Raw genomic sequence first — 27,557 nt, forward strand, 5'->3', positions numbered from 1 at the left:
AGTCACCAGTGTCCACTATTATAGGGAACACGTGCTTACTAAATACACTATGTTGTCAAAAGTATTGGGACACCTGCCTTTACACGCACATGAACTTTAATGGCATCCCAGTCTTAGTCCGTAGGGTTCAATATTGAGTTGGCTCCGCCCTTTGCAGCTATAACAGCTTCAACTCTTCTGGGAAGGCCGTCCACAAGGTTTAGGAGTGTGTCTTTGGGGATGTTTGACCCTTCTTCCAGAAGCGCATTTGTGAGGTCAGGCACTGATGTTGGACGAGAAGGCCTGGCTCCCAGTCTCCACTCAAATTCATCCCAAAGGTGTTCTATTGGGTTGAGGTCAGGACAGTCAAGTTTCTCCACCCCAAACTCGCTCATCCATGTCTTTATGGACCTTGCTTTGTCCACTGATCCAAATCATTTGCTGGAGGGGGGGTTATGGTGTGGGGGGTTGTTTTTCAGGGGTTGGGCTTGGCCCCTTAGTTCCAGTGAAGGGAACACTTAAGGCGTCAGCATACCAAGACATTTTGGACAATTTCATACTCCCAACTTTGTGGGAACAGTTTGGGGATGGCCCCTTCCTATTCCAACATGACTGCTCACCAGTGCACAAAGCAAGGTCCATAAAGACATGGATGAGAGAGTTTGGGGTGGAGGAACTTGACTGGCCTGCACAAAGTCCTGACCTCAACCCGACAGAACACCGTTGAAAGACTTTACTCAAAACTGCACTGAAAGAGATTCCATCTGGAGCAGCAAGCCATCAAGGGGCCTTAAAGGCTTCCATTATTACAGGTGTCAAGCTTCTGCGCATGTGTGCCATTCACCACCCCACTATTATCCGGTACTCGGTGACTACTGGAGCCATCCTGGAAACTTCTGGACACCACAGGAAGCTCCCAATGTCCCGCGTGAGACCCGGTCGCCACGTCTTCCAAAAGGTAGGAAACTTCCGACGAAATGGTCCTTATGAGTGAGGAGGACAAAAAAGGAACACAACCTCTGGCCAGGGGCGGATCCAGAGTCTAGTCTCGGGAGGGGCACTGCCAGAAAATACGTTTTTTTTTTGCGGACAATTTTGTCGGGGAAATGGCTGTTGTTGGTGCTTTAATCATCCCGGCACCATGGTTGTTATGGTGTCAGGATGATTGAAGCGCATTATTTCTATTAATACATTGTAATATAAAATGAAATTATTCAACTCACCATAATGCAGAATCAGTGGGAACCCCAAGCGTGTCACTTGCCACCGTCGCCTGCCACATTTTGTGGATTGTCACTTGCCTGCCACCAGATGCAGATCGACACCTGCCACATGTTGCGGATTGTGACTTGCTACATCAGCTGCCACTAGATGCGGATTGTCACTTGCTACACCTTGTGGATTGTGGCTTGCCATGTCACCTGCCACTGGATGCAGATTGTCACGTGCCATGTCATATGCCACACATTGCGGATTGTCACTTGCCACGTCATATGCCACACATTGCGGATTGTCACTTGCCACGTCAATTGCTACTAGATGCGGATTGTCACTTGCCACGTCATATGCCACACATTGCGGATTGTCACTTGCCACGTCATCTGCCACTAGATGCGGATTGTCACTTGCCACGTCATATGCCACACATTGCAGATTGTCACTTGCCACGTCATCTGCCACTAGATGCAGATTGTCACTTGCCACGTCATCTGCCACTAGATGCGGATTGTCACTTGCCACATCATCTGCCACTAGATGCGGATTGTCACTTGCCACCAGATGTGGATTGTCACGTGCCAGGTAAGGTGGTGTTTTGCTTGTCTCTTGTTTCCTTGTCCCAGAGACAGGCAGCAGAGAGATAATGTAATCGCCCTGCTGCCCACGCTACCTGCACAGTGAGGGTGGAAGTTAATGCAGAGATGTGGGGGCGGTGAGAGATGATGTCATCTCTCTGCTCCCCTGCCCGTTGGCTTGCTGATTGGCCAGCCACCCCCACACACACACCTAGCCTGCCTCAGTCTCACCCGCCCATCCACACACGGAGCCACCTGACCCAGCAGCCCGGCCAATCCGCTCTCTCTCCCGCCTGCCTGCCCTCAAACAGAGCTGCCCGGCACGCCCGCTCTTATCCTCCCGCAGTGGAGCCGCCCGCTCTCAGAGCCGCCCGCTCTCGGAGCCGCCCGCTCTCACCTACCCGGCCTGCAACAGATTTCTCGGGGGTGGCAATTGCCCCGTTGCCCCCCCTGGATCCGCCCCTGCCTTTGGCTCAGCCTGAAAATTTATAGTAGTGGGGTCCTATCAGGTAGGAGCAAGGGTGGGGCTACCCAAACCTATGCTGCCATGGAAGTCTGTCAGGAAACAGCATTTTTGCTTGCACATGATTGGATGATGGAAGTCAGCAGAGTTTCTGTTCTTTTACTAAGCTCTGGAGCAACTGCACAGTCTTTTTCCCTTCAGTAAATCAGCCCCATAAACCAATCAGCTTCCAGGTTTTTTGTCAAAGCAAACAAGCTGAAGTTAGAAGCTGATTGGTTACCATGTACAGCTGCACTGGATTCTGGGTGCTCCAGTTTTAGTAAATCCCTCCTCTATGTGTTGTATGCAGGCATAATATATTCACGTGTCCAAAATGACCTTCTCAGTAATGCACAAATACCTCCAGCTATTAAGTCCAATAGGACATTCTATACAAAGGGATTATTATTCTATAGAACTCAATAATCTGAGGATAGGGTGACCAGATGTCCCCAGTACCCGGGGACAGACCCCGGATTGAGGATTTGAGGACACCGTCCCCCTCCCTGGAGGAAGTCTGTCCCCAGTTTTGCCCAGGGCCAGGGACATCTGGTCACCCTACTCTATATTTCCCTGGGCTGTGAAATGTGGATCCAGTGTGGTGGCAGCGCCCCCCCCCTCCCCCTCCCCCCCTCCGTTAAGTGTCTCGGATGGGGGGGGGGGGGTGGAGTGCTGCAGACGAAGTCCCACCTCCTGGGCCGGCTCCCATGATAGGCAGCACACTGGTGACGTCTATCATAGGAAGCAGGACTTCATCTGAGGACAGTGGCCATGTGTGGTAAACAGAAGATCCCCACTCTCTATAATCTGTCTCCTCTCCTCTAGATAAGGCTTAGCTGCTGGGAACTAAACAGGCTGCATTTAAGGGCACTGAACAGGCTGAGCTGCTGGAAAATTAACAGGCTGCACTGACGGGCACTGAACAGGCTGCATTGATGGGCACTGAACAGGCTGCGCTGATGGCCACTGAATATGCTGAGGTGCTGGGCACTGAATAGGCTGCATTTATTGGCACTGAACAGGCTGGGCTGCATTTATTGGCACTAAACAGGCTGTGCTGATGGGCACTGAACAGGCTGAGCTGATGGGCACTGGTGAGGCTGCATTGATGGGCTGTGATCAGGCTGCATTGATGGGCACTGAACAGGCTGAGCTGATCGGCACTGAACAGGCTGAGTTGATGGGCATTGAACAGGCTGCATTTATGGGCACTGAACAGGCTGAGCTAATGGGCACTGAACAGGCTGAACTGGTGGGCATTGAACAGGCTGCATATAGGGGCACTGAACAGGCTGAGCTGATGGGCACTGAACAGGCTGAACTGATGGGCATTGAACAGGCTGCATTTATGGGCACTGGTGCATTTATGGGCACTGAACAGGCTGCATTTATGGGCACTGGTGAGGGTGCATTGATGGGCATTGGTGAGGCTGCATTGATGGGCACTGGTGAGGCTGCATTGATGGGCACTGATGGGCACTGGTGAGGCTGCATTGATGGGCACTGGTGAGGCTGCACTGATGGGCACTGGTGAGGCTGCATTGATGGGTACTGATGAGGCCACACTGATGAGCACTGATGAGGCTGTGCGAATGGGCACTGATGAGGTTGTATTGATGGACACTGGTGAGGCTGCATTGATGGGCAGTGATCAGGCTGCACTAAGAGCCCTTGCACACTGGGGCGGGGGCAGCGTCGGCGGTAAAACGCCGCTATTATTAGCGGCGTTTTACCGTCGGTATGCGGCCGCTAGCGGGGCGGTTTTACCCCCCGCTAGCGGCCGAGAAAGGTTTAAATACCACCGCAAAGCGCCTCTGCAGAGGCGCTTTGCCGGCGGTATAGCCGCGCCGTCCCATTGATTTCAATGGGCAGGAGCGGTAAAGGAGCGGTATACACTCCGCTCCTTCACCGCTCCGAAGATGCTGCTAGCAGGACTTTTTTTACCGTCCTGCCAGCGCATCGCTCCAGTGTGCAAGCCCTCAGGGCTTGCACACTGGAATGAAAGCAGCGGCACTTTCGGGGCGGTTTGCAGGCGCTATTATTAGCGCAATAGCGCCTGCAAACCGCCCCAGTGTGCAAGGGCTCTAATAGGCACTGGGGAGGCTGCACTGATTGGCACTGATGAGGCTGAGCTGATGGGCACTGATGAGTATAATGCACTCTTGGAATGTGCTTTAAAATGCATGGTTTTCCCTTTTATGAACAAGAAAATAATGACGTTATGCACTTGGGGTGGTATAATAATGCTATGGGGCTGGTATGAAATGATTTCCAGAAATAACGTATATATCATATAATCATTCCATAAATACATACCACATACACTGCATATATCATTTGAGGAAAATATTCTTATAAAATAGTTTACTTTTTGCCAATAAAAAAAAAGTCCCTGGATTTCATTTTAAAAATCTGGTCACCTTATCTGAGGAGCGTGTCTCCATGTCAGGACCCAGGTCTGAACCCACAACCTCCTGCTGCAGCTAGTACTATCTAGTCTTGCTGAGCCACTTGAGGTGCTGGACAGGAATCAGTGCCTGATTCCTTGTGTAATGATAATGTAAAACCGGACACCCCAAAAACACGAGTCAGCCGTGATCCCCCCCCCCCACCTTTCAGGACATGGCTACTTCAGGGCTGCATCTTCTACAATTAATAAACTTTTCAAACACGTCCTTATCAGTCTATTGATAGGATACAGCAGAACCTTAACCAAGTTAACCAACATCCAAAAAACACAAAGGAGGACAAACAGATAAGCCTTTGATTTGGCCTTTATAAACCCAACACAATATGCATCCCGGTCTCCCTCTGATAGCCATCATAAGCCTCCAGGCTTCAGTCATTAGAACAGAACAAGCAGATATCTGTCCTAGCTAATAGTATCAGGCTTATCAGCTGTAAAATAGATTAGCAAATACACATTCCTGGCTGACTATCTCTACCTGCAGACTCAACAGTTCAGAATTTTTCAAAAAAGAGAAATTTGGTATTTAAAAAAAAAACAAAAAAATGATACTCACCTAGTGAAAAAAAAAAAAAATTGCAGATTGCCGTCATTACTAATAAAAAAAAAAAATGAATAATAAAAATGCCATAAAAACTATCCCCTATTTTGTAGACGCTATAATTTTTGCGTAAACCAATCAATATACGCTCATTGTCATTTTTTTTTACCAAAAATATGTAGAAGAATACATATCGGCCTAAACTGAGGGAAAAAAAATAGTTTTTTTATATATTTTTGGGGGATATTTATTATAGCAAAAAGTAAAAAATATTGTTTTTTTTTTTCAAAATTGTCGCTTTTTTTTTTTTTTTTTGTTTATAGCGAAAAAAATAAAAACCGCAGAGGTGATCAAACACCACCAAAAGAAAGCTCTATTTGTGGGGGAAAAAAAGGATGTCAATTTTGTTTGGGTGTAACGTCGCACAGTTGCGCAATTGTCAGTCAAAGCGACGCAGTGCCGAATCGCAAAAAGTGCTCTGGTCGGGAAGGGGGTAAAATCTTCCGGGGCTGAAGTGGTTAAAGAATAAGTTCACCTTTGGAAAATGTTCCACCCATTTTTATACTGACTTAGCCCACCAGACTTCACCTTTAATGGAAATAAGAAACTGGGAGGGGTTGTAATTGCGCAGGTGAAAGTGAAAAAAAAAGTAAAAAAAAAAAAAGCATGAAGAAGCAAGCTGCTGCCAATTATACAGCAGAACAAACTGTGTCAAAATACATATAAAACAACAATTGCCGCACTAAGTACAAAAATAATAATATAACATGTGAAATGAAATAAAGTGACAGTAATCAGTCCATAAGATCTCCATATAGGTCCATACAGAAAGAAAGTGATATATTGTTGCAACGCGTGTCCAAATGATAGTGAGCGACCTTCCACCATATAGATACAAGATGTGCCCTTACCAGATAGCCAGACTTCACATTATAGGAGTCTAATCACGCATGGAATCACACATCATAAAGGATCCACCCACTGGAGCTAGAGAAGGGTAGCGTCACGGTTGTTGGTACTGGTCAATCACTCTTTCTCATGGAGGTTTAAGTAAAAAAAAAGGCAAAAAGTCACCACATATCGTAAAACTAGGGTGGTTTTATTGAAAAAAAAAATGCCATTAAAAGTGACCACAGGTCCAACACAATGTAACAAGTGGATAAAAAGGTTCTCACATAAAAATCTGCAGATCAGAGTAGCGTGGTATCACTGGACATAAACTCCGCCCTACTAGTTTCGTCATACATGATGAAATGAGGATTAATAATTAATACCTAAACATTTGACCTCTGGATAAATCACACATCTTTAACAAACATTACACGATTAAAATGTTAGTAAGGTAAAGATTAATACTACGGATAATATTATGCAAACTGGGGACTGCACTTATCTACACTATTATAAGGATAACATGTTGTGATTTGACCCAGGATAAAAAAATATTAAAGTCCCAAATAGGGTTGGGTTGAAAAAATCCAATTTTATTTCATGAAGACATAAAATAAGAATTCCTAGTCTTTGAGCTTCATTTGGTGGGCAGGCACAGTCATTGTTTAATCTAAAGAAGTGCCTTCCAATCAGATGTGGGTAAACATTCTTAACTACACCCTCTAAATGTGTCTTTAGATAAGGGAATTTTGTGAATAATCGAACACACACCTGAACCTAAAGACACACATCCTCCATTGAAGATCTCCACACTCTCTTCAAAAGGCAGATCATCATGCTATCTCACTCAGACGTTCTATCAGTCGGTCTCCTTGAAGCTCCCTAAACATTCCCTACGGGTCATCATTTTAGCAGCCTTATGAATCCCCGGGTGGTTCCATCATCTAATACAACGATCGTTGGGTTGGTAAGATATAGTTTATTCTCCATACAGTAATGTTTCCCTTACTTCTGAATCCCATTGAATGTGGTGTCATCGTTTTGTATGATAGATTGGTGGTGTTATATTTTATTCAATTAAATAATTTCCACCTAGGAATCTTGTAATTAAAGGGAAGCTCCCCCCCCCCCCCCACCACCACCAAAAAATTAAAAGTCAGCAGCTACAAATGCTGTAGCTGTTGGCTTTTAATATTAGGACACTTACCTGTCCAGGGATCTCGAAATGTCGGCACCCCAGCCGGTTTTCGGAATCAGCTCTCTGGGGCTGCCGCCGCCATTCGTGGTAAGGGAGGCACTCTGCGCTTTCTAACTGGCCCGGCGGCGGAGGAAGGAGGTGGGGGGGAAAGGAGGTTGGGGGGGGTCAAGGTCGCCGCGGTCAGGTCTCCCGGAAGTGAGGGATAAGTACCTGCTGCTTCTCCTCACAAATGTGCTTTTGGAAGAATGGTCGAAAAATCCCATAGACACACTCCTAAACCTTGTGGACGGCCTTCCCAGAAGAGTTGAAGCTGTTATAGCTGCAAAGGGTGGAGCCAACTCAATATTGAACCCTACGGACTAAGACTGAGATGACATTGAAGTTCATGTGTGTGTAAAGGCAGGCGTCCCAATACTTTTGGTAATATAGCGTAAGAAATTGGACTACACTTGCAGACAACAAGGTCCACCCAGACCTTCTCCCTCGGATTCTTCTGCAGCAGAATGAAAGGGGTCGAGTCTATACTATTAGGTATGCTAATACACTTTTAGCATCACCAGGGTTCGGCGCCCTTTTTTAAAAAACTTAGCTATCAAGGCCTAACTAAATAGTAAGGAAAACTTAGAAAAATATAATAAAACAAATGCCACTGTAAAAATATAAACTACCTTAAAAGTGGATGGTGTCAGTAGGGCAGTTGACAGTGGCAGTAGTGAAGTGGGCCCCGACCCCTAAAGACCTAAAGGTGACCTCCAGAGTTGGGGAGAGCTGACATCCTTCCTCGAAGTGTGGGTTTTTAGGCATAGTGGGTGTAATGCAAGTTGAAAACATGGGCGCCAGTCACTTTTTGAATGCAAGAAAAAGATTTACTGTCTCTTAAACAGAAATGGTGGAGAGAGGGTTTAGGACCAGGACAGTGGATCAAGTCAGTGGATCCCCCTAACAATTAGACAGGGCTAGTTAACACCTAGGAAACTAAATTTGTTAACATTCCTACCTACAACCAGGGTGCTACATCATATATATACACACACACACAAATGTTTTGTCTTTCATTTCAAACTGAATGGGTTGTTTTACAATGTGATCGTTTACAATCACTTTAAAGCGGTAGCAAACCATGCTTGGTCATTTTGACCTACAGGTAAGCCTATAGTAAGGCTTACCTGTACATAAAATGATTATCTCCTAAACATGCACCGTTCAGCAGATATTCACCCTGCATGCAGCCAGTTACGTCACCGGCGCATGCGCTTTGAAGGTCTGGCATACCTTGCCGGACCTTCAGAGCTTTGTGCCGGAAACCGAGGGCTCCCACGTCATTGACGTCATCGTGGCTCCAGCCAATCACATAGCCAATGTGGTCACCTGTTCTGGTAGCGCGGAATGTCCCTCACTTTGTAAAGATGTCCTCTCATTTTGTAAAGATGTCCTCTCACTTCCTGTTGTGTCTCCTTTTCCTGTGCGTTAACATGTTGCTTTCTCTTTTTCTGTTTGTAGGTCTTTCCAAGCTCAATCTCCAGTCTTTCTCAATGACAACCCTCTTCATCTTTTTCTGGTCCCTGTTGGGTCTCCTTACCATAGTAGTTGATATGCAGTCATCTAACATGGAGACACCCAAGCCCACTGTCCGCCCCATGTTCAGTGGTCGCCCTTTCATGGTGGCGTGGAATGCGCCCACTCAGAACTGCCAGCACCTTTACAATGTGTCTCTTGACCTTCGACTTTTCGACATAAACTCAACACCTACTGAGGGTTTTGTGGACCAGAATCTCACCCTCTTCTACAAGGAGCGCCTGGGGCTCTACCCTTTCTATAATGAGTACAATGTTTCTGTCAATGGAGGTGTGCCCCAAAATGCCAGCCTACGGGCTCACCTGGACCAGATGTTGGTCGGAATTAACAAATACATACCGTCAGTTCATAAAGAAGGGCTGGGAGTCATTGACTGGGAGGAATGGCGACCCATTTGGATTCGAAACTGGGAGAGGATGGACATATACAGGCAAGCTTCCCGAAAGCTGGTGGCTTCTCGTTATCCAAACTGGACAGATGCAAAGGTAATCCAGGAAGCTTGGTATGAATTTGAAAAATCCGCCCGCGAGTTTTTGGTGGAAACACTGCGATACGCAAAAAAGCTCCGACCCCGCCAGCTCTGGGGATATTACTTGTTACCGGACTGCTACAACTATGACTACTGGACTAACTGGAATAATTATACTGGCGAGTGTCCCTATGTGGAGATGGCACGCAATGACAATATATCGTGGCTGGGGAATGAGAGTACCGCCCTTTATCCATCCATCTACTTAGACTTTGCTCTTAGGTCTTCTGTAAATGGACGTAAATATGTCCACTACCGGGTAAAAGAGGCCATGAGGATGGCTCCACAATACAGAAGTTACTCTCTGCCTGTTTTCGTGTACACAAGACCCACCTACAGAGAAAACAACAACCTTCTTTCCCAGGTAAGACAACACAATGAGTGATGTACACCAGCATCACCTTCTCTGCCAATAGTGATCACCACACAAAGGAGCGGGATGGTATGATAAGGATTTAGTCAAGTAAACTTATGGTGATACAATGTATGTTGAAACAGGCACTAGTAATCTTGCGATTGTTGTCACCTCATAACACAGTCATTCTCAACCAGGGTTCATTGGGACCCTAGGGTTCCAGCAAAGGTCAATAGGGGTTCCTTAAGCTGTGGCTGATTGACCTTCTATTTGATAATGCCTGCATACTGTAGTTCCATCATGACATTGATTATCTTTTAGCTCTCTAAAAGGGGGGCATTCTGACCACCAATGTAAGGGGTCTTCTTCCCACTGACTGACTACCAATGTAAGGAGCATTCTTCCCACTGCCCACTAATGTAAGGAGCATTCTTCTCACTGATCACCAATGTAAGGAACATTCTTCTCACTGATCACCAATGTAAGGAGCATTCTTCCCACTGATCACCATTGTAAGGAACATTCTTCTCAATTTTTCTTTATTAAAAGTCTTGCAATCAATAAGCATAAAATCACTATATATAATATACATAAATATATACATATTTACATAAATGAAAATAAATATAGCAAATCTGCTCTCAAACAAAAAAATGACTTTACAGCAAAAACAAAACTCATCATGAACATGTCATTATTGGGGATAATCTCACTACAACTCACACCAATACACCAGACATCCAAACTGTGAGGTCAAGAAACAAACCCGCACCCATTATGCATGCAGCCCTTCTTCAAAAAGAAGATACTAACCAACAAAAGCTAAGGGAGTGAAAGAAACAGAAAAAGAAAAGGAGCACCTCACCCAGAGATGGGCAGTTCACCAAAGGCAGGTCTGATATTCCTCCACGCCTTTTTCCAGACCGCCCGAGGCTCCCTGCCCCTCTCAAGACCCCGAATTTTCCCAACCTCACCCAGAATATCATGCACCACCACCTCAACAGAGAGGACTTTTTTCCGCAGGGTAATCTGGCACCGTGCATTCCATGTGAAGTAACGGACAACTATACTAACTAAAAACAGTGTATCCAAATCAAAATCCCAGCAAGTCGGGAATGCCCCGTACACCCACTCCGCATAACTCATGCGATAGAAAAAGGGGATGCCTAGAGCCCTCCCCACCCTTTTATACACCTCTATGTTAAAGGGACACTGCAGCAAAAATTGGTCCATAGACTCCACTTTACCAACACACTCCGCTCTAGGACAATCCCGATCATCCACAGGGCGATGCTTCAAGTTCCCTCTGACATAGAGCCTTCCATGGAAAGCGAGCCAGGCTTGATCCCTAAATTTCAAGGGGATTCTTTCTAAATTGATTAAACGCAACCCCTCCCTCATTACAGAGCCTGGGCAATCCCTTAAGGCCAGTGACACACTGAAAGCAGAGCTCAAAATCCTCTTCTCCAGAAGCTTCCTGGGGAGGGACTTGATATCCTCCACTGTCACCTGCCACTGCCGAAGTATTTTCAGACACGGGGCAACATAAGCCGGGAGCTTGCCATGTCGGACTCTCAGACTTTTCACTGGCCCGCCATCTTCCCAGCATCGCAGAAAAGGCCTAAAACAAGACTGAAAAATGCCCACCCATCCCGGCGGGTTTTCTGCTAGCATGTTACCAAGATTGTACTTTAAAAAGAGCAGAGAAAAGAAAACTATTGGGTTGACCATTCCTAGGCCACCCTCCCGCCTAGACAGGTAAGTTACATTGCGTTTGATCAGGTTCAGCCTACTTCCCCATAACAGTTGGAAAAAACAGCTGTACACCCTTGCATAGAGAGATGCTGGCAAGATACAGACGAAGCTGACATACAAAAAGATTGGGACCAGGTACGTTTTGATCAAGTCAACCCTCTCTCTCAAGGAAAGCTTCCATTTCTTCCAGCTTGCTGCTTTGGCATTGGCACACACCAACCTGCTTTCCCAATTTCGATGACCATAGTCACCAGGACCAAATTTGATGCCCAACACTTTAATTTCCTGCTGGGGCTCTGGGAAGGCATCCGGAAGTTCGAAGCTTTCACCCTCCTCACCCATCCAGAAAACTTCACTCTTTTCATGGTTGACTTTAGAACCAGAAGCCTCCGTGTACTGCTCTATCATAGAGACCACCTCCTGCGCCTCCTCTGTCCCAGAGACAATAACAGACACATCATCGGCATAGGCCACGACCTTCAGAGGCGGCACACCAGCAATGCCCAAAGGCACCCCGCACAAAGATCCACTCTCTAGCCTTCTTATGAAGGGGTCGATTGCGAATACATATAACAGGGGGCTCAGAGGACATCCCTGGCGCACACCAGAGCTAACCTCAAAAGGCCGTCCAACCCAACCATTAACCAGTGGGAAGCTCTCAGCCCCTCTATATAATGTCTTCAGCCAATCTATAAACCTCCCCTGCAGGCCGTATCTACCAAGTAGCAAATACAGGTACTCGTGATTGACTCTATCAAAAGCCTTCGCCTGATCCAATGCCAGCAAGTACTTTCTCCATCCAGCAGCCCTGCATCGTTCCAAAGCCTCCCGGACAGCTAAAACCGCTGAAAAGGTACTTCTACCTTGGACCGAGCAGTGCTGATGACTGGACAACAAATCGCCTGCTACTGACGACAAGCGCCAAAAAAGAATCTTCGCCAGGATCTTTCTATCAACATTAAGAAGACTGATGGGGCGCCAGTTCTCAATCATTGAGGGGTCTTTACCTTTTGACAGAAGAATCACAGTGGATTGCCTCATGGAGGGAGGGAGCGAACCCTCTTCTAGACAGCTGTTATAAACCTCTGCTAAAAAGGGAGCCAGAATGGACTTAAAACACTTGTAGAATTCAGCTGTCAACCCATCTGGCCCAGGCGATTTTTTGGTAGCCAGCTTCTCTATAGCATGAACTACCTCATCCACTGAAATTGGTTCTGTCAAATCCATCAAAGGCAATGTACCATTTCCCAATCCTGGAGTAGAATCCAGAAAGCTTTCCATCCTGTCCCGACAAAGGTCCTTTCTTCCCAGAAGGTCTGCATAATATGATCTGAAGATCTCCAGGATCCCTGATCTGGACTTCACCAGGGAACCCGTACAATCCCTCAGGCCTATGACCGTCTTAACTGCTATGCCTTGCTTACAGTTCTGGTAAGGATCAGGCGAGTGATATTTTCCATAATCCCTCTCCAGAACCAAGGAGGCATGCCGGTCGTATTGACACTTCCTAAGAAGAAACTTCACCTCAGAGATCTCCCCTGGATCTCCTCTATACGAGACAAGACGATCAAGCTTCCTCCGCAAATGCTGGTAGGCAATGTACATACCAAGCTGCTTCTTCTTACTTATGGCCTTGAAAAGTCCAATTGTCCTTTGTTTCACAAGCTCCCACCACTCTGACTTACTGCTGCAAAAGTCCAGAATAGAAACCTGTGCCTGAAAAAAATCCTCAAAGGATTGTCTTACCTCTACATCTTCCAGGAGAGCCGAATTCAGTTTCCAGGTACCCCTTCCCCTGGGTGGAGTGTCTGAGGCATTCAGAGTCACAGACAGCATACAGTGGTCAGAGAACTCCACCGCCCTCAACTCAGGAGCCGAGAAAGCAGAGTTCTCCTTTAAAAAAAACCTATCTATCCTACTCTGACTATTCCCTCTCTGAAATGTGAAACCCGTGCTGCCAGGGCAGTGCTTAATATGCACATCTACCAGGCCTGCTTGTCTTACCATATCTCTAAGAAAAACGCTATCGTAACCCAGCCTGTCTATGGAGCCTCTCCTGTCTTCAGGCCTAATTATGGTGTTAAAATCACCTCCAAAGACAACCTGCTGGGACGTAAAAAGGAAGGGCTTGATCTCTGTGAGGAGGCATTTCCTGCCCCATTTTGACTGCGGTCCATAGATATTGATCAGGCGCAGGTCCTGCCCCCTAACAGAGACGTCCAAGATCATGCATCTCCCCATTTCTACCTCAATTACCCGCCGGCATGTTACCATATCGGTTTTAAAAAGGACCGCAACTCCGCTGCAGGGCTCAGCCGCAAGAGACCAAAAGGAGGGACCGCATCTCCACTCCCTTTTTGCTAGATGGACATCGGCCAAAGTATTGAGCCAGGTCTCTTGCAAAAATAAAATCTCGGCATCAAACTCGCTGAGCAAAAATAAGGCAATATCACGAGCTCTTGCAGATTTAATGCTGGCGACATTAATGGTCGCCACCTTTATCGGAGTGGGAACTGCCATCAGGATGATTGGGGTAGTCGTTTCTTAACCTTTGCCACACTCTCATCACCAGAAACAGCTCTCTTCAGACTACGTGACTCCCCCTCATCCATGGATGATAAAGAGAAAGATATATCAGACATATCATCACCTGACAAAACTGAAAAGGTATTACCAAGAGGAACCCCTCCTGGGTCCGACCCTGAGGAAGAAATGACCACTTTACTTGTCTTCCTCTTCTTCTTCTTTTTCTTCCTCCTAAACTTCTCCCACCCCTCATCATCCGAATCCCCCTCAACAGAGGGTGAGACATAGGATATGGACACCCTTCTATCAGCCCCACCCCCATCCTGCACCCCCACATTCCCCTGACCACGTTTGTGCCGCTGAGGGACAGGGACTGGAGGCCGAGTGGGAAGATCCGCCAAACCTGCCCCCCCAGCAGCTTCTGCCAGTCTGGAGGATCTACGTACAGTAGGATTAGGGACCACCACATGGGGGACAGACTCAGGGACCACATTACTAGGTGAAACAGAATCCGAAACAACAGATGTAACAGACACAGGAGGGACAGACTCAGGGACCACATTACTAGGGGAAACAGAATCCGAAACAACAGATGTAACAGAAACAGGAGGGACAGACTCAGGGACCACATTACTAGGGGAAACAGAATCTGGAACAGATATAACAGAAACAGGAGGGGCAATAACAGTTTTAGCGGCCTCATCCTCCTTATCAAGTCTCTGCAACTCAGCCTCCAATCCTGGCAAGTTATGTAATGCCTCCGGGCACTGACTATAAGGATGACCCAGCTTTTGGCACAAATTGCACCGAATTTCAGTACAATCCTTAGCCAAATGGTCCAGATCCTGGCACAGTGAGCATTTCTTACGGGTACAGGTAGATGCAAAATGGCCTTTGTCTCCACATTTATTACAGACTTTAGGCTGACCCTGGTAAAAAATAGTCAGCCTATCTCTCCCCAGAAAAGCTGAACAGGGAAGGTGTTGAACTACATTTCCAAGCACCCCCAATTTTAGTGAGACTGTCCAGGCCCCTGTCCATATCCCATGCTCATCAAGGACCTTCCGCAGTGGAGCGAGGACCTCACCATATCGGCGTAGCCATACTATCAAATCAGCCTCTGGTATGGATTCGTTACGCACCAGGATCGTCACCGACTTTATCAGAGGCTGCCTGGAAATCACCTTTGGCACCAAACCACTCCACTGCGGAAGGCCCTTGCACCTCCTATATCGCTCCCAAAATAAATCCAAACCCTCAGGTTTTACAAAGGACAAATCAAATTTATAACTCCCCACTGGGCAAATCAAAGCAAAGATATCTGATGCTTTAAACCCCATTTCCAGAACCAACTCAGCCACCCTCCCCCTTACTGGTGGGGTCCCCTCCCCCTCCCACTTCAATTGAACCACATTCCTCCTCCTGTACCCACCAACCATCCCACCACCAAGCCCCCCCAAATTGTGACCACTAAAATTCCCTCCACCCTCTTTGGTGCGACTCCCCAGAACGGACGCATAACTGCCCACATTTCTCCCAGCAGAAGAAGCATTTGTGTGCTTTGAACCGTCTGTCACATTTCTGGCAGATATCGATTGTACAGATTTGGTCTGCACAATCGATGAGTCTTTCCTCTGCTGAGCAGGGAGAGCAATGTCATTTTTATTTTTCCCAGCAGTATTAACCCCTTCACCACCACCCACCACATTCATAGTTTTATCATTACTGTCATTCTTAATACTTGCTGGTATATTCACAGTTCCTGTAGTCTTCCCAACAGTGTCAGTTCCCACTGCTGTGCTGGTGGAATCTTCAGCTGGCCTGTTCTCCTCCATCAGGACAGGACTTTCAGCAGGCTGGTCTGACACCTCCATGGCTTCCACTGCACATGGTGCAATGTGCTGATCCCCTCCCCCATCACCATCAATCAGCTCTGCTGGAACACAGAGAGGCTCAGGTGAGGCAATCTCTTTGCTGGTGTCAGCCTTACTGTGTGAAACACATGCAGCAAACTTGATAGAGGAACTACTGGTCTCAGCAAATGCAGGAGTAGAAACATCCATGTTCAGGGTATTTGGTGCAGGTCCATCTTCATTCCCTGGTTTATCTTTCCTCTCATCCTCAGGGATTTCTGATGGATCACCAGAAATGGCAAACTTGTCTGCTCTCAGGGGTGACTCCATCCGCCGGATGAAGGTCAGGGTGCCATGCTCACTCTCAACCCCCTGGCTGGTTGCCGCTGGCGATTCCAAGGCCTTACATGGGGGGAGAGGTGCAGAGGCAGATGGACCCGGGTCATCCATAACCTGAGGCTGCTGATCCATGCGACTTACTGACGACTGGCTGGCAAATCTCTTCTCATTCTCAAATTTTTCTTTAAAAGCTCCACTTCTGGCTTTTAATTTTTCCAACAATAAAGTTTGCTGCTTTACTTTTTCCTCATATTCCTGTAACTCAGGCTTCATGGCTGTGCGATTTCTACTCCAGGCCTGGAAGTATTTGGCTTTGAAGTTCTTATGGTTAGTTTTCAAAACTTGAAGTTTCTCTTCAGCCCTTCCAATTTCCCTAAAGCGATCAACAATCTTCTGTCTGAAGATACTCGCATCCATACCAGGGCCTGGACCCACAGTCAGATCCTCCACCTCCTCCTCACTAGGCCCCATGTCATCAGGGGGATCCCTCCCTGGGCCTCCCCCAGGATCAGGCATTGTTCCTGGGCCAAGCTAACAGGCAAGGCCCAGGCTTGAAAAAAAGGCTGGTTCTCAGAGAGCTCCTTGGGTGTGTCCTCCTCCTCCTTCCCACTGACCACCAATGTAAGGAACATTCTTCTCACTGATCCCCAATGTAAGGAACATTCTTCTCACTGATCACCAATGTAAGGAACATTCTTCTCACTGATCACCAATGTAAGGAACATTCTTCTCACTGACCACCAATGTAAGGAACATTCTTCTCACTGATCACCAATGCAAGGAGCATTCTTCTCACTGATCACCAATGTAAGGGGCATTCTTCCCAATGACCACCAATGTAAGGAACATTCTTCTCACTGATCACCAATGTAAGGAACATTCTTCTCACTGACCACCAATGTAAGGAACATTCTTCTCACTGATCACCAATGCAAGGAGCATTCTTCTCACTGATCACCAATGTAAGGGGCATTCTTCCCAATGACCACCAATGTAAGGAGCATTCTTCCCAATGACCACCAATGTAAGGAACATTCTTCTCACTGATCCCCAATGTAAGGAACATTCTTCTCACTGATCACCAATGTAAGGAACATTCTTCTCACTGATCACCAATGTAAGGAACATTCTTCTCACTGATCACCAATGTAAGGAACATTCTTCTCACTGATCACCAATGTAAGGGACATTCTTCTCACTGATCACCAATGTAAGGGACATTCTTCTCACTGATCACCAATGTAAGGAACATTCTTCTCACTGATCACCAATGTAAGGAACATTCTTCTCACTGATCACCAATGTAAGGAACATTCTTCTCACTGACCACCAATGTAAGGAACATTCTTCTCACTGATCACCAATGCAAGGAGCATTCTTCTCACTGATCACCAATGTAAGGAACATTCTTCTCACTGATCACCAATGTAAGGAACATTCTTCTCACTGATCACCAATGTAAGGAACATTCTTCTCACTGATCCCCAATGTAAGGAACATTCTTCTCACTGATCACCAATGTAAGGGACATTCTTCTCACTGATCACCAATGTAAGGAACATTCTTCTCACTGACCACCAATGTAAGGAACATTCTTCTCACTGATCACCAATGCAAGGAGCATTCTTCTCACTGATCACCAATGTAAGGAACATTCTTCTCACTGATCACCAATGTAAGGAACATTCTTCTCACTGATCACCAATGTAAGGAACATTCTTCTCACTGATCACCAATGTAAGGAACATTCTTCTCACTGATCCCCAATGTAAGGGGCATTCTTCCCAATGACCACCAATGTAAGGAACATTCTTCTCACTGATCACCAATGTAAGGGGCATTCTTCCCAATGACCACCAATGTAAGGAACATTCTTCTCACTGATCACCAATGTAAGGGGCATTCTTCCCAATGACCACCAATGTAAGGAACATTCTTCTCACTGATCCCCAATGTAAGGAACATTCTTCTCACTGATCACCAATGTAAGGAACATTCTTCTCACTGATCACCAATGCAAGGAGCATTCTTCTCACTGATCACCAATGTAAGGGGCATTCTTCCCAATGACCACCAATGTAAGGAACATTCTTCTCACTGATCCCCAATGTAAGGAACATTCTTCTCACTGATCACCAATGTAAGGAACATTCTTCTCACTGATCACCAATGTAAGGAACATTCTTCTCACTGATCACCAATGTAAGGAACATTCTTCTCACTGACCACCAATGTAAGGGACATTCTTCTCACTGATCACCAATGTAAGGAACATTCTTCTCACTGATCACCAATGTAAGGAACATTCTTCTCACTGACCACCAATGTAAGGGACATTCTTCTCACTGATCACCAATGTAAGGAACATTCTTCTCACTGATCACCAATGTAAGGAACATTCTTCCCACTGATCACCAATGTAAGGAACATTTTTCCCACTGATCACCAATGTAAGGAACATTCTTCCCACTGATCACCAATGTAAGGAACATTCTTCCCACTGATCACCAATGTAAGGAACATTTTTCCCACTGATCACCAATGTAAGGAACATTCTTCCCACTGATCACCAATGTAAGGAACATTCTTCTCACTGATCACCAATGTAAGGAACATTCTTCTCACTGATCACCAATGTAAGGAACATTCTTCCCACTGATCACCAATGTAAGGAACATTCTTCTCACTGATCACCAATGTAAGGAACATTCTTCCCACTGATCACCAATGTAAGGAACATTCTTCCCACTGATCACCAATGTAAGGAACATTCTTCTCACTGACCACCAATGTAAGGAGCATAATTTCTACTGAGCACCTTATAACGGTAATTTTCCCCATTGACTCCTGATGTATTCCTTTTAGTAAGGGTTGCTGGCACCTGAAAACTATTTTAGGGATTCCTCTGGGGTAAAAAGGTTGAGAAAGGCTGCCATAACAGGAAGTGTCTCAACGAGGACCTTCATGGCAGGATCACCAGGGACTGCTTTAATGAAAGCTGCAGATTTTTAAAAAATAATAATTTAAAATGACTTATGAAATTAACATGTTAAAGCTTCTATAAGATTTTAGTGATTGGATTTACATCTAATCTAACTCCCCATCATCTACCAAACCGTAAGGGCTTGTTTACTCTTTCTCCAAAATCACATGCTTTTTTAAAGCACTCTGAAAATCATTGAAAGCACCTCTCCCTAAATAAAATGGTGAACTTACAGTCCTGTTCACATGTTGTGTTTGCTTCGCTTCAAAACCTGTACCCCATGTCACTTCTTGATGCTTCAAAGCGTCTCCAAAGCCTCCATAGAAGTCTATAACAACGCTCGCTAAGAGCACTTGAAGCTTTTGAGGGGCTTTTATTCAGTGTTGACTTCACTTTGTTTTGGAGGTATTGCAGGTATGAGATATCCCAGGATGCACTGGGAAACCAACAAGCGAACCGGAAAGACGTCATCAGCAGTCACTTCCGGTCCATGTGTATATATTCTGGGAGTGCCTGGTGCAAAAGTCACATCTGGTGTGCAGTATGGAGCCGCAGGAAGGTGAGCGGGGTCCGGACCAAGAACGGAGCAACTAGCAGACGGCACACGTGGTGTGCAACATGGGAAGGCTGTAGCAGAAGGTGAGTGGGCGCTGCAAAGCGAGGACTGAGTGGCAGAGGATCAGCGGAACTGGGGGACCGGAGCAGCAAAAAAACTAGCAGAAGTGGTGAGCAGTGTGTAAGCAATATAGCGGGCGGCGAGCGGAGACCGGAGAGAGAGGAGGATCAGCAAACCAGAGGATCAGCAGAGCTGGGGGTTACTACTGAGCCGGGAACTAGCAAAGCTGGGGGTACTATTGAGCAGAAGATCTGCTAAATAAGGGTACTAATGAGCTGGGGATCTACTGGGCCCCTTTAAAAAACAAATATAATCATTTGGTGGAGGGGGGATTATGGTATGGGGGGTTGTTTTTCAGGGGTTGGGCTTGGCCCCTTAGTTCCAGTGAAGGGAACTCTTAAGGCGTCAGCATACCAAGACATTTTGGACAATTTCATGGTCCCAACTTTGTGGGAACAGTTTGGGGATGGCCCCTTCCTGTTCCAACATGACTGCACACCAGTGCACAAAGCAAGGTCCATTAAGACATGGATGAGCGAGTTTAGAGTGAAGGAATTTGACTGGCCTACACAGTGTCCTGCCCTCAACCCGATAGAACACCTCTGGGATGAATTACAGTGGAGACTGCGAGCCAGGCCTTCTCATCCAACATCAGTGTCTGACCTCACAAATGCACTTATGGAAGAATGGTCAAACATTCCCATAGACACACTTCTAAACCTTGTAGACAGCCTTCCCAGAAGAGTTGAAGCTGTTATAGCTGCAAAGGGTGGGCCAACTCAATATTGAACCCTACAGACTAAGACTGGGATGCCATTAAAGTTCATGTGCGTGTAAAGGCAGGTGTCCCAATACTTTTGGTAACATAGCGTATGTTGTGATTGGGTGGTGTGACCCTTTAATTGGATGGTTCTATGCATTCTTCTAGCGAGTGTACTGATGAGTTAGGGCCCATTCATACCTATGAAGGCACATTGTAGGGCATGTAGTAACATACATACATAGATGTGATTAGGCCCTTACTCCATCCTCATGTGTTTTTCTGGATTCTGAGTAAGATTTTTCCATTATATGGCAACATTTCTTTAGACAAATGACCGGTCCCACCGTGTCCAGGGGGTGGGCTGCAATGTTTCTATGTGATCTTTTAGGTTTAGGATATCAATATTCTAATCAATGATTTTATATCTTCTACCTTTAGATGGATCTCATCTCCACTGTCGGAGAGAGTGCAGCGCAGGGGGCGGCTGGGGTGATATTTTGGGGTGATGCAGGATATGCCAAGAACAAGGTAAGTGCATATTATGTGTTCCGGTCCGGAGTTCTGTCCCTTGTCCAAGTCATTCATCTTTTTCCTCTACTTAATCTTGTTACTTAAATCATAGATCCCACCTGTCCCTGATTTGGAGGGACAGTCCCTGATTTAGAGCAGTGTCCCTCTGTCCCTCATTCCTCCTCATTTGTCCCTTATTTTGGTCTGATCTATATAGATGTAAATAAAATGCACTTTTTATCTATCCCAGTGCTAAACCTTTCATCTGATTTCTAAATTGCTGCATTTGTAAATTCCAAAAGCCAATATAAAGGAATAATAGTGGTAAAAAAAAGCACTTGTGTGTTTAACCAATCTTGTTTTTTTGCACAATTCTCCTTTAAGGGGGCGTGACAGGGGGTGTGTCCTATGCCTGCCTACTTTTGCTGATAGGTGTCCCCCATTCCTAGCTCAAAAAGTTGGGAGGTATGCTTAAATGAAACCTATCATGACCCAAATTAATAACTTCCATTTATGATCCCCTCCAGCCAGGGACAAGGGGTGGGCAGGAGGGGCGGCTGCTCTGGGCACTGTGGTGTCATGTGAGGTAGGGGGAGCACCACAAGGATATTGGGGGGGGGGGATTTGTGCTAGGTGGGGATTTTTTTTTTGGGGGGGGGGGGGTTGTGCTAATATGGATGATTCAGAGGTATTAGTGCTAGGTGGGAAACTTGGGTTTGTGCTAGGATGGGAAATTGGTGGAGGGGAATTTGTGCTGGGGGGGGGTTGAAGTGGTGGGGGGGTGGGGGGAGAGGAATTGTGCTCAGAGAGGACTAGGAGGGGGACATTTTTTGGGGGGTTATTTGTGCTGGGGGCATATGGGGAGAGAGGATTTTTAGCTGGGAGGCGATGGGGGTCAAAGATTTCTGCTGAAAAGGTGAAAAGGAGGGAATTTTAGTGGGGGGGGGGGGCGGATTTTTACTGGGAGGAGGGGGAATTTATGCTTAGGTAGTAAGTATGCAGATTAGTGCTTGATCTTTAAGGGGTGGGGATCTTTGCTGACACATAATGCTCATACATCTGGGGGGGCACAATTTTGCATGTTCACCCTGGGCTCTAGATCACCTTGTCCCGGCACTGCCTCCAGCTGTTTTATTTTACATGTTGATGCCACCCTAAACAGGGATAGCTGTCAACTTTACAAGCTATTTACATTAAACAATTATGCAGCCAGTGAAAGTGAAACACATGATGTGCATGCTTTTTCTGGATCATAGAATCTGAAAATGCTGCCTCGGTAGGCAATAGACCCCGAGGGGCGTAGATGGGGTAGGGGGTCAGGGGGGTCCGAATAGTAGAGTTACTGACTGTCCATTATAGGAACAAGCTCCAGCAAAGACAGTTTCCAATCTGGCCACCTGTGCACTTTGGATGGGCAAGTCTGATATCAGCTGATTTATGATTGGCTGAGCTCAGAACACTGGCAGTCTGTGTCATGCTTTTGCTGTTTCCATCTCCCTCCTCCCTCCACCCTCCAGGCTGCTTCAGTGAAAATCTCTCCTCCAGGCGCGGTAAACCTGACGGTTTTTATGACATGAGGAATATGGGTGAACCTCACAAAAATGTGTCGAAACGGGTGTTATGGCAAGGAAGAATTTACCAAACATAACTTTATGGAAGGGGAGAGGGACCTTGGTCTGTGGGAGGGCATGAGAACAACATACCAACTCCACCACGTAGCAGGAGTAGTTCCTCCTCAATGGCGCTAAGTAACAGCTTCAATACCAAACACTTTTACCCCCTTTCTGCCCAGGCCAATTTACACACTTTGAATGCCAATTGCGCGGTCATGCAACACTATACCCATATGAAATTTTTATCATTTTTTTCACACAAATAGAGATTTCTTTTGGTGGTATTTAAAGTGGTTGTAAACCCTTTACAACCACTTTAACCTACAGGTAAGCCTAGATTAAGGCTTACCTGTAGGTGCTTGAAATATCTCCCAGACCTGCACGGCCTAGGAGATATTTGCAAATCGCCGTAGGGCGATTTCTTCTGCGCATGTGCCGGAGTTAGAAAGGGCACGCTGTGCCTTTTCTAGCTTGGGTCATGCCGTTAAAGGCGGCTCCCGCACGCATGCGCGGGAGTGACGTCACATTACTCCGGGCCAGTCACAGAGCCGGAGTACGCAGCCCCAGAGGGAAGAGGGGTGAAGAATGGACGCTCGCTACTAGCGAGGAAGACGGGGACATCGCGGGCTTCTCCTGCAGGTAAGTGTCACATAATGGGGTACTATGCAATGCATAGTAGCCCATTATGCTTTACCTTTGCAGGGAAACAAAGAGGAAGTAACACCCATCAGGGTTTACTTCCTCTTTAATCCCCACTGGGTTTTTTTTATTTTTTGCTAAAATAAACAAAAAAATACAGAAAACTTTGAAAAAAATGTGTTTTCTTTGTTTTTGTTATAACATTTTGCAAATAAATAATTTATCTTTGTGAATTTAGGCCAACATTTATTTTGCTACATTTCTTTGGTGAGGAAAAACCCAAATCAGTGTATATTATTTAGTCTGTAGGAAAGGTATAGAGTCCGCAAACTATGGAAAATTGATCAATCCCGATGTACTGACGGCCGATCTCATTTCTTGAGGCCCGAAACAGGACAGTACAAATATCCCCAAATGACACTTTTTGGAAAGTAGACAGTCCAAGGTATTTAGTAAGAGGCATGGCAAGTTTTTTTGAAGTTGTATTTATTTGTCACAATTATTTGGAAAATAAAGAAATAAAAAAAAAAACAAACATTTTTCTCACAATCTTTTAAATTTCTGTACATATTGTCACCAGTGCAGTACAGCGTCATCACATAACTGGTGTGGCACAACAACTGGTGACAGTATTTAAAAAAAAAAAATTATTTATAATTTTTTCAATTTTTGACATTTTTGTTTTATTTTTTATTACATTTTTCTCATTTTTTTTACATACTTTGACCAGAGCAATACAATGTTACCACAGTAGCACTGTACTACTCTAGGGAAGTAATCAGGATTTTTTTTTTTTTACACACTATGATTGCTTATAACCGTGCATTTTACAGTTGTAAGCAACCATTTCTGAATAAAAAGTACTAATTGTGTGTTTACTGTTGTGATTGGCCACAGCTAATCACATGGTACAGATGGGCTGTGATTGGCCCTGTCTGTACCTTGTGATGACTGTGACCAATCACAGAGCTCATCGCAACAGTACACAATGAAACGCATGTAACAAAGCCTTTCATTGTGTACAAATGCCATGTGATCTGCTGTGATTGGCCACACCAGTCACATGGCACAAAGCCTTTCATTGTGTACAACTGCCATGTGATCTGCTGTGATTGGCCACACCGGTCACATGGCACAAAGCCTTTCATTGTGTACAACTGTCATGTGATCTGCTGTGATTGGCCACACCGGTCACATGGCACAAAGCCTTTCATTGTGTACAACTGTCATGTGATCTGCTGTGATTGGCCACACCGGTCACATGGCACAAAGCCTTTCATTGTGTACAACTGTCATGTGATCTGCTGTGATTGGCCACACCAGTCACATGGCACAAAGCCTTTCATTGTGTACAACTGTCATGTGATCTGCTGTGATTGGCCACACCGGTCACATGGCACAAAGCCTTTCATTGTGTACAACTGTCATGTGATCTGCTGTGATTGGCCACACCGGCTACATGGCACAAAGCCTTTCATTGTGTACAACTGTCATGTGATCTGCTGTGATTGGCCACACTGGTCACATGGCACATGCAGGCAGCAGGCCAGTACAGTGATCTGTCAACGGGTAACAGATCGCGCGGGGGCGTGGCCCATGAGGTCACTGTGTTCATTTGGGGAAAAGTAAGAGGCCAGTAATTGACATGGCTGGTAAATGGCACAGGCTTCTCCAGATGTTACCCCATCAGTTATGGAATTCCTTGGCTTTGGGGTACCTGCATTACTGTGTAACCTTCTTTACTATAATGGTATGGTCCATGCTTCTCTATTTCTCCCCCCAGCAAGTAATGATATATTCCATTTAGTGTTTTTGGTAGTTAAGTGTAGATAGAGGAAAGCATTTGATTAGAAGGAGGTCAAGGTGGTAATAAATTTGTATAGACATTAACTCTTACAGTGCCAGCTGTTCAGTTGCTGATCTGATATGAATATAAAAGGCTTATTATTGGCAATATTCATGTCTGTTTTACATCTAGCTGTTTTTGGTGAAGAGCAGAAAAGAATGGAATTTTTAAAAAAGTTTTTGTTCGAACAAGTTAAAAATGTGTGAAACCTCCAAAACTCTGAATTTCCGTACCATTCTGTTCACTGAAGTCAATGAAAACCCAACTCAGGCTCCAAAAAATATATTATATTAATATGTACAATATAATATGTATATTATAGACCAGCAAAGAGGCAAATATGTGCACCTGGCCTGATGAGATGATGGAGCCAAAACATCCTGAGCCACTTACTTCCTACCAAGGGTTTAGGCAGGTACTTTCTCCATTGCAGGTGGCACTCTGCAGTTGGAGAAGAAATCAGGAGGAACAGGGTACCTCTATGGTTTCCTGGGTCACTGGGGAAGCTATCCCATTGGAGGCTGCCACCCCATGTGACTCTGGTGGCCATCTTGGGTCAGGCAGAGCCTTTTTAAAGGCCCTGGCCCCCAGGTTTGATGCGCATTTGCGAGTTGGTAGAGTAGGTACAGGTATCTCATTGGGTAAGGACAGGGAATGGTTGCTGACAAGAAGGGAAAGCTTAGAGCTCGCAGCTTCTCGGGACATCTGGCTGTTTGGGCACAAGACAGCCAGGCCATATTTTTCCCCTCTCTACAGGCGCTGACAGTTCGGCTGAATCCGGCTCTCGACGCACTGTTGGAACTGTGAGTGTTCATGGTTGGGCTGCCTTTCCACCAGGCTATTTGTGAACTGTTTCTGCATTATTTCAATACAAGTTCTTTCATTGCGCTGGGACTGATTGTGTGATTTGGCCGCACCATGCTGCCCTACACCTACAGGGGTACTAAGATATAAGAGGTGGGGATCTGGTGGCACTGGAAGTCATACTAAGGGTGCTCAGGGAACAACAGAAGCAGATCTAAGGCAGAAACAACCTTTAGAGCAACCTTTTGGTGTAGATTTCCAGAAACCACCAAAAATAACTCTGCAATTTGGATTTGGCCATCTGAATCTGTAAAATGTAATCTACCGTATATAATGGTATAAGCCGAGTTTTTCAGCACATTTTTTTGTGCTGAAAATGCCCCCTCTGGCTTATACTCAAGTCAAGCACTTTTCTGCAGCAGAGAATGACATTTTCCGAGCCGACTTTGGGGCCCCATATCTCGGAGCCCCTTGGTGTGCAAACCCAGTGGAACTAGCACTACAACATATCCAATGCTGGGGTTCATACCACCAAGTGGCCCCGAGATACGTGGCCCCAATGTCGGTTCGGAAAATGTCATTCTCTGCTGCAGAAAAGTGCTTGACATTTTCCGAACCGAGTTTGGGGCCCCATGTCTTGGGGCCACTTGGTGCTAGGGACCCCAGCTTTGGATATGTTGTAGTGCTAGTTCCACTGGGTTTGCACACCAAATGTAGGGTTCCTAGCACCAAGTTGCCCTGAGATACGGGACCCAAAATTCGGTCAACTGTGTCCATCTGCAGCAATGTCATTTCAGGACCCTTTGGGTCCAGAGACCCCAAATTTTGGCTGCAGCTAGAGGGCATCTAGGAACCCTTAACTACTGAGTTTGAAGTTTGGGGGACCTATGGTTGCAAATGGGCACAGTGAGGCTGCAAATGGGCATTGTTGACCCTCTTTTCCACTTACAGTAGCTTCACATTTCTCACCCTAGGCTTATACTCGAGTCAATAAATTTTCCTAGTTTTTTGTGGTAAAATTAGGTGCCTTGGCTTATATTCGGGTTGGCTTATACTCGAGTATATACAGTAAATTTAATGTCATCTGCAATTCTATTGAGGGTGGCGGGTGTGTGCTGAGTGTTATCAGATCATTATAGGGTCTCTACAAACCATTCTAATCTGGTTCTCTTCCCCGCAGCAAACCTGCCAGAACATGACATCGTACCTAAAGGAAGAATTGGGTCGATACATTGTGAATGTCACCACCGCGGCCTCCCTCTGCAGCCAGGCGCTCTGCGGTGGACACGGACGATGCCTGCGCAAAAAACAGGCTAGCAACGCCTTTCTACACCTCAACCCCGCCAACTTCCGCATCGTTCGGGCACCTTCAGGGTCCAACGCGCCCGTTCCAATGTGGGCCGAGGGCCAGCTGTCTTCAGAGGATGTTGATTTTCTACACGCACACTTTCATTGCCAGGGTTACCTGGACTCTCCCTAG

At 46.0% G+C, this 27,557-nt stretch overlaps 1 protein-coding gene across 1 annotated transcript; it reads left to right on the forward strand.

The window, feature by feature from the left end:
- Window positions 1-956: 956 nt before the first annotated feature.
- On the forward strand, window positions 957-27,557 carry LOC141102530 (hyaluronidase-2-like). Its single transcript, XM_073591459.1, has 4 exons — window positions 957-969; window positions 8,872-9,839; window positions 21,104-21,193; window positions 27,258-27,557. The coding sequence occupies exons 1-4, from the start codon at window positions 957-959 to the stop codon at window positions 27,555-27,557; spliced, it is 1,371 nt and encodes a 456-aa protein (XP_073447560.1).

Source organism: Aquarana catesbeiana, linkage group LG07 (genome assembly GCF_042186555.1).
Source record: "Aquarana catesbeiana isolate 2022-GZ linkage group LG07, ASM4218655v1, whole genome shotgun sequence".
In the NCBI taxonomy this organism is placed as follows: Eukaryota; Metazoa; Chordata; class Amphibia; order Anura; family Ranidae; genus Aquarana; species Aquarana catesbeiana.

Bases quoted from the DNA above. Each gene is read 5' to 3' on its own strand.
- LOC141102530 (XM_073591459.1), top strand. The intron at 9,840-21,103 runs GTAAGACAACAC...TTCTACCTTTAG, and splicing joins ACAACAACCTTCTTTCCCAG to ATGGATCTCATCTCCACTGT. The intron at 21,194-27,257 runs GTAAGTGCATAT...TCTTCCCCGCAG, and splicing joins CAGGATATGCCAAGAACAAG to CAAACCTGCCAGAACATGAC.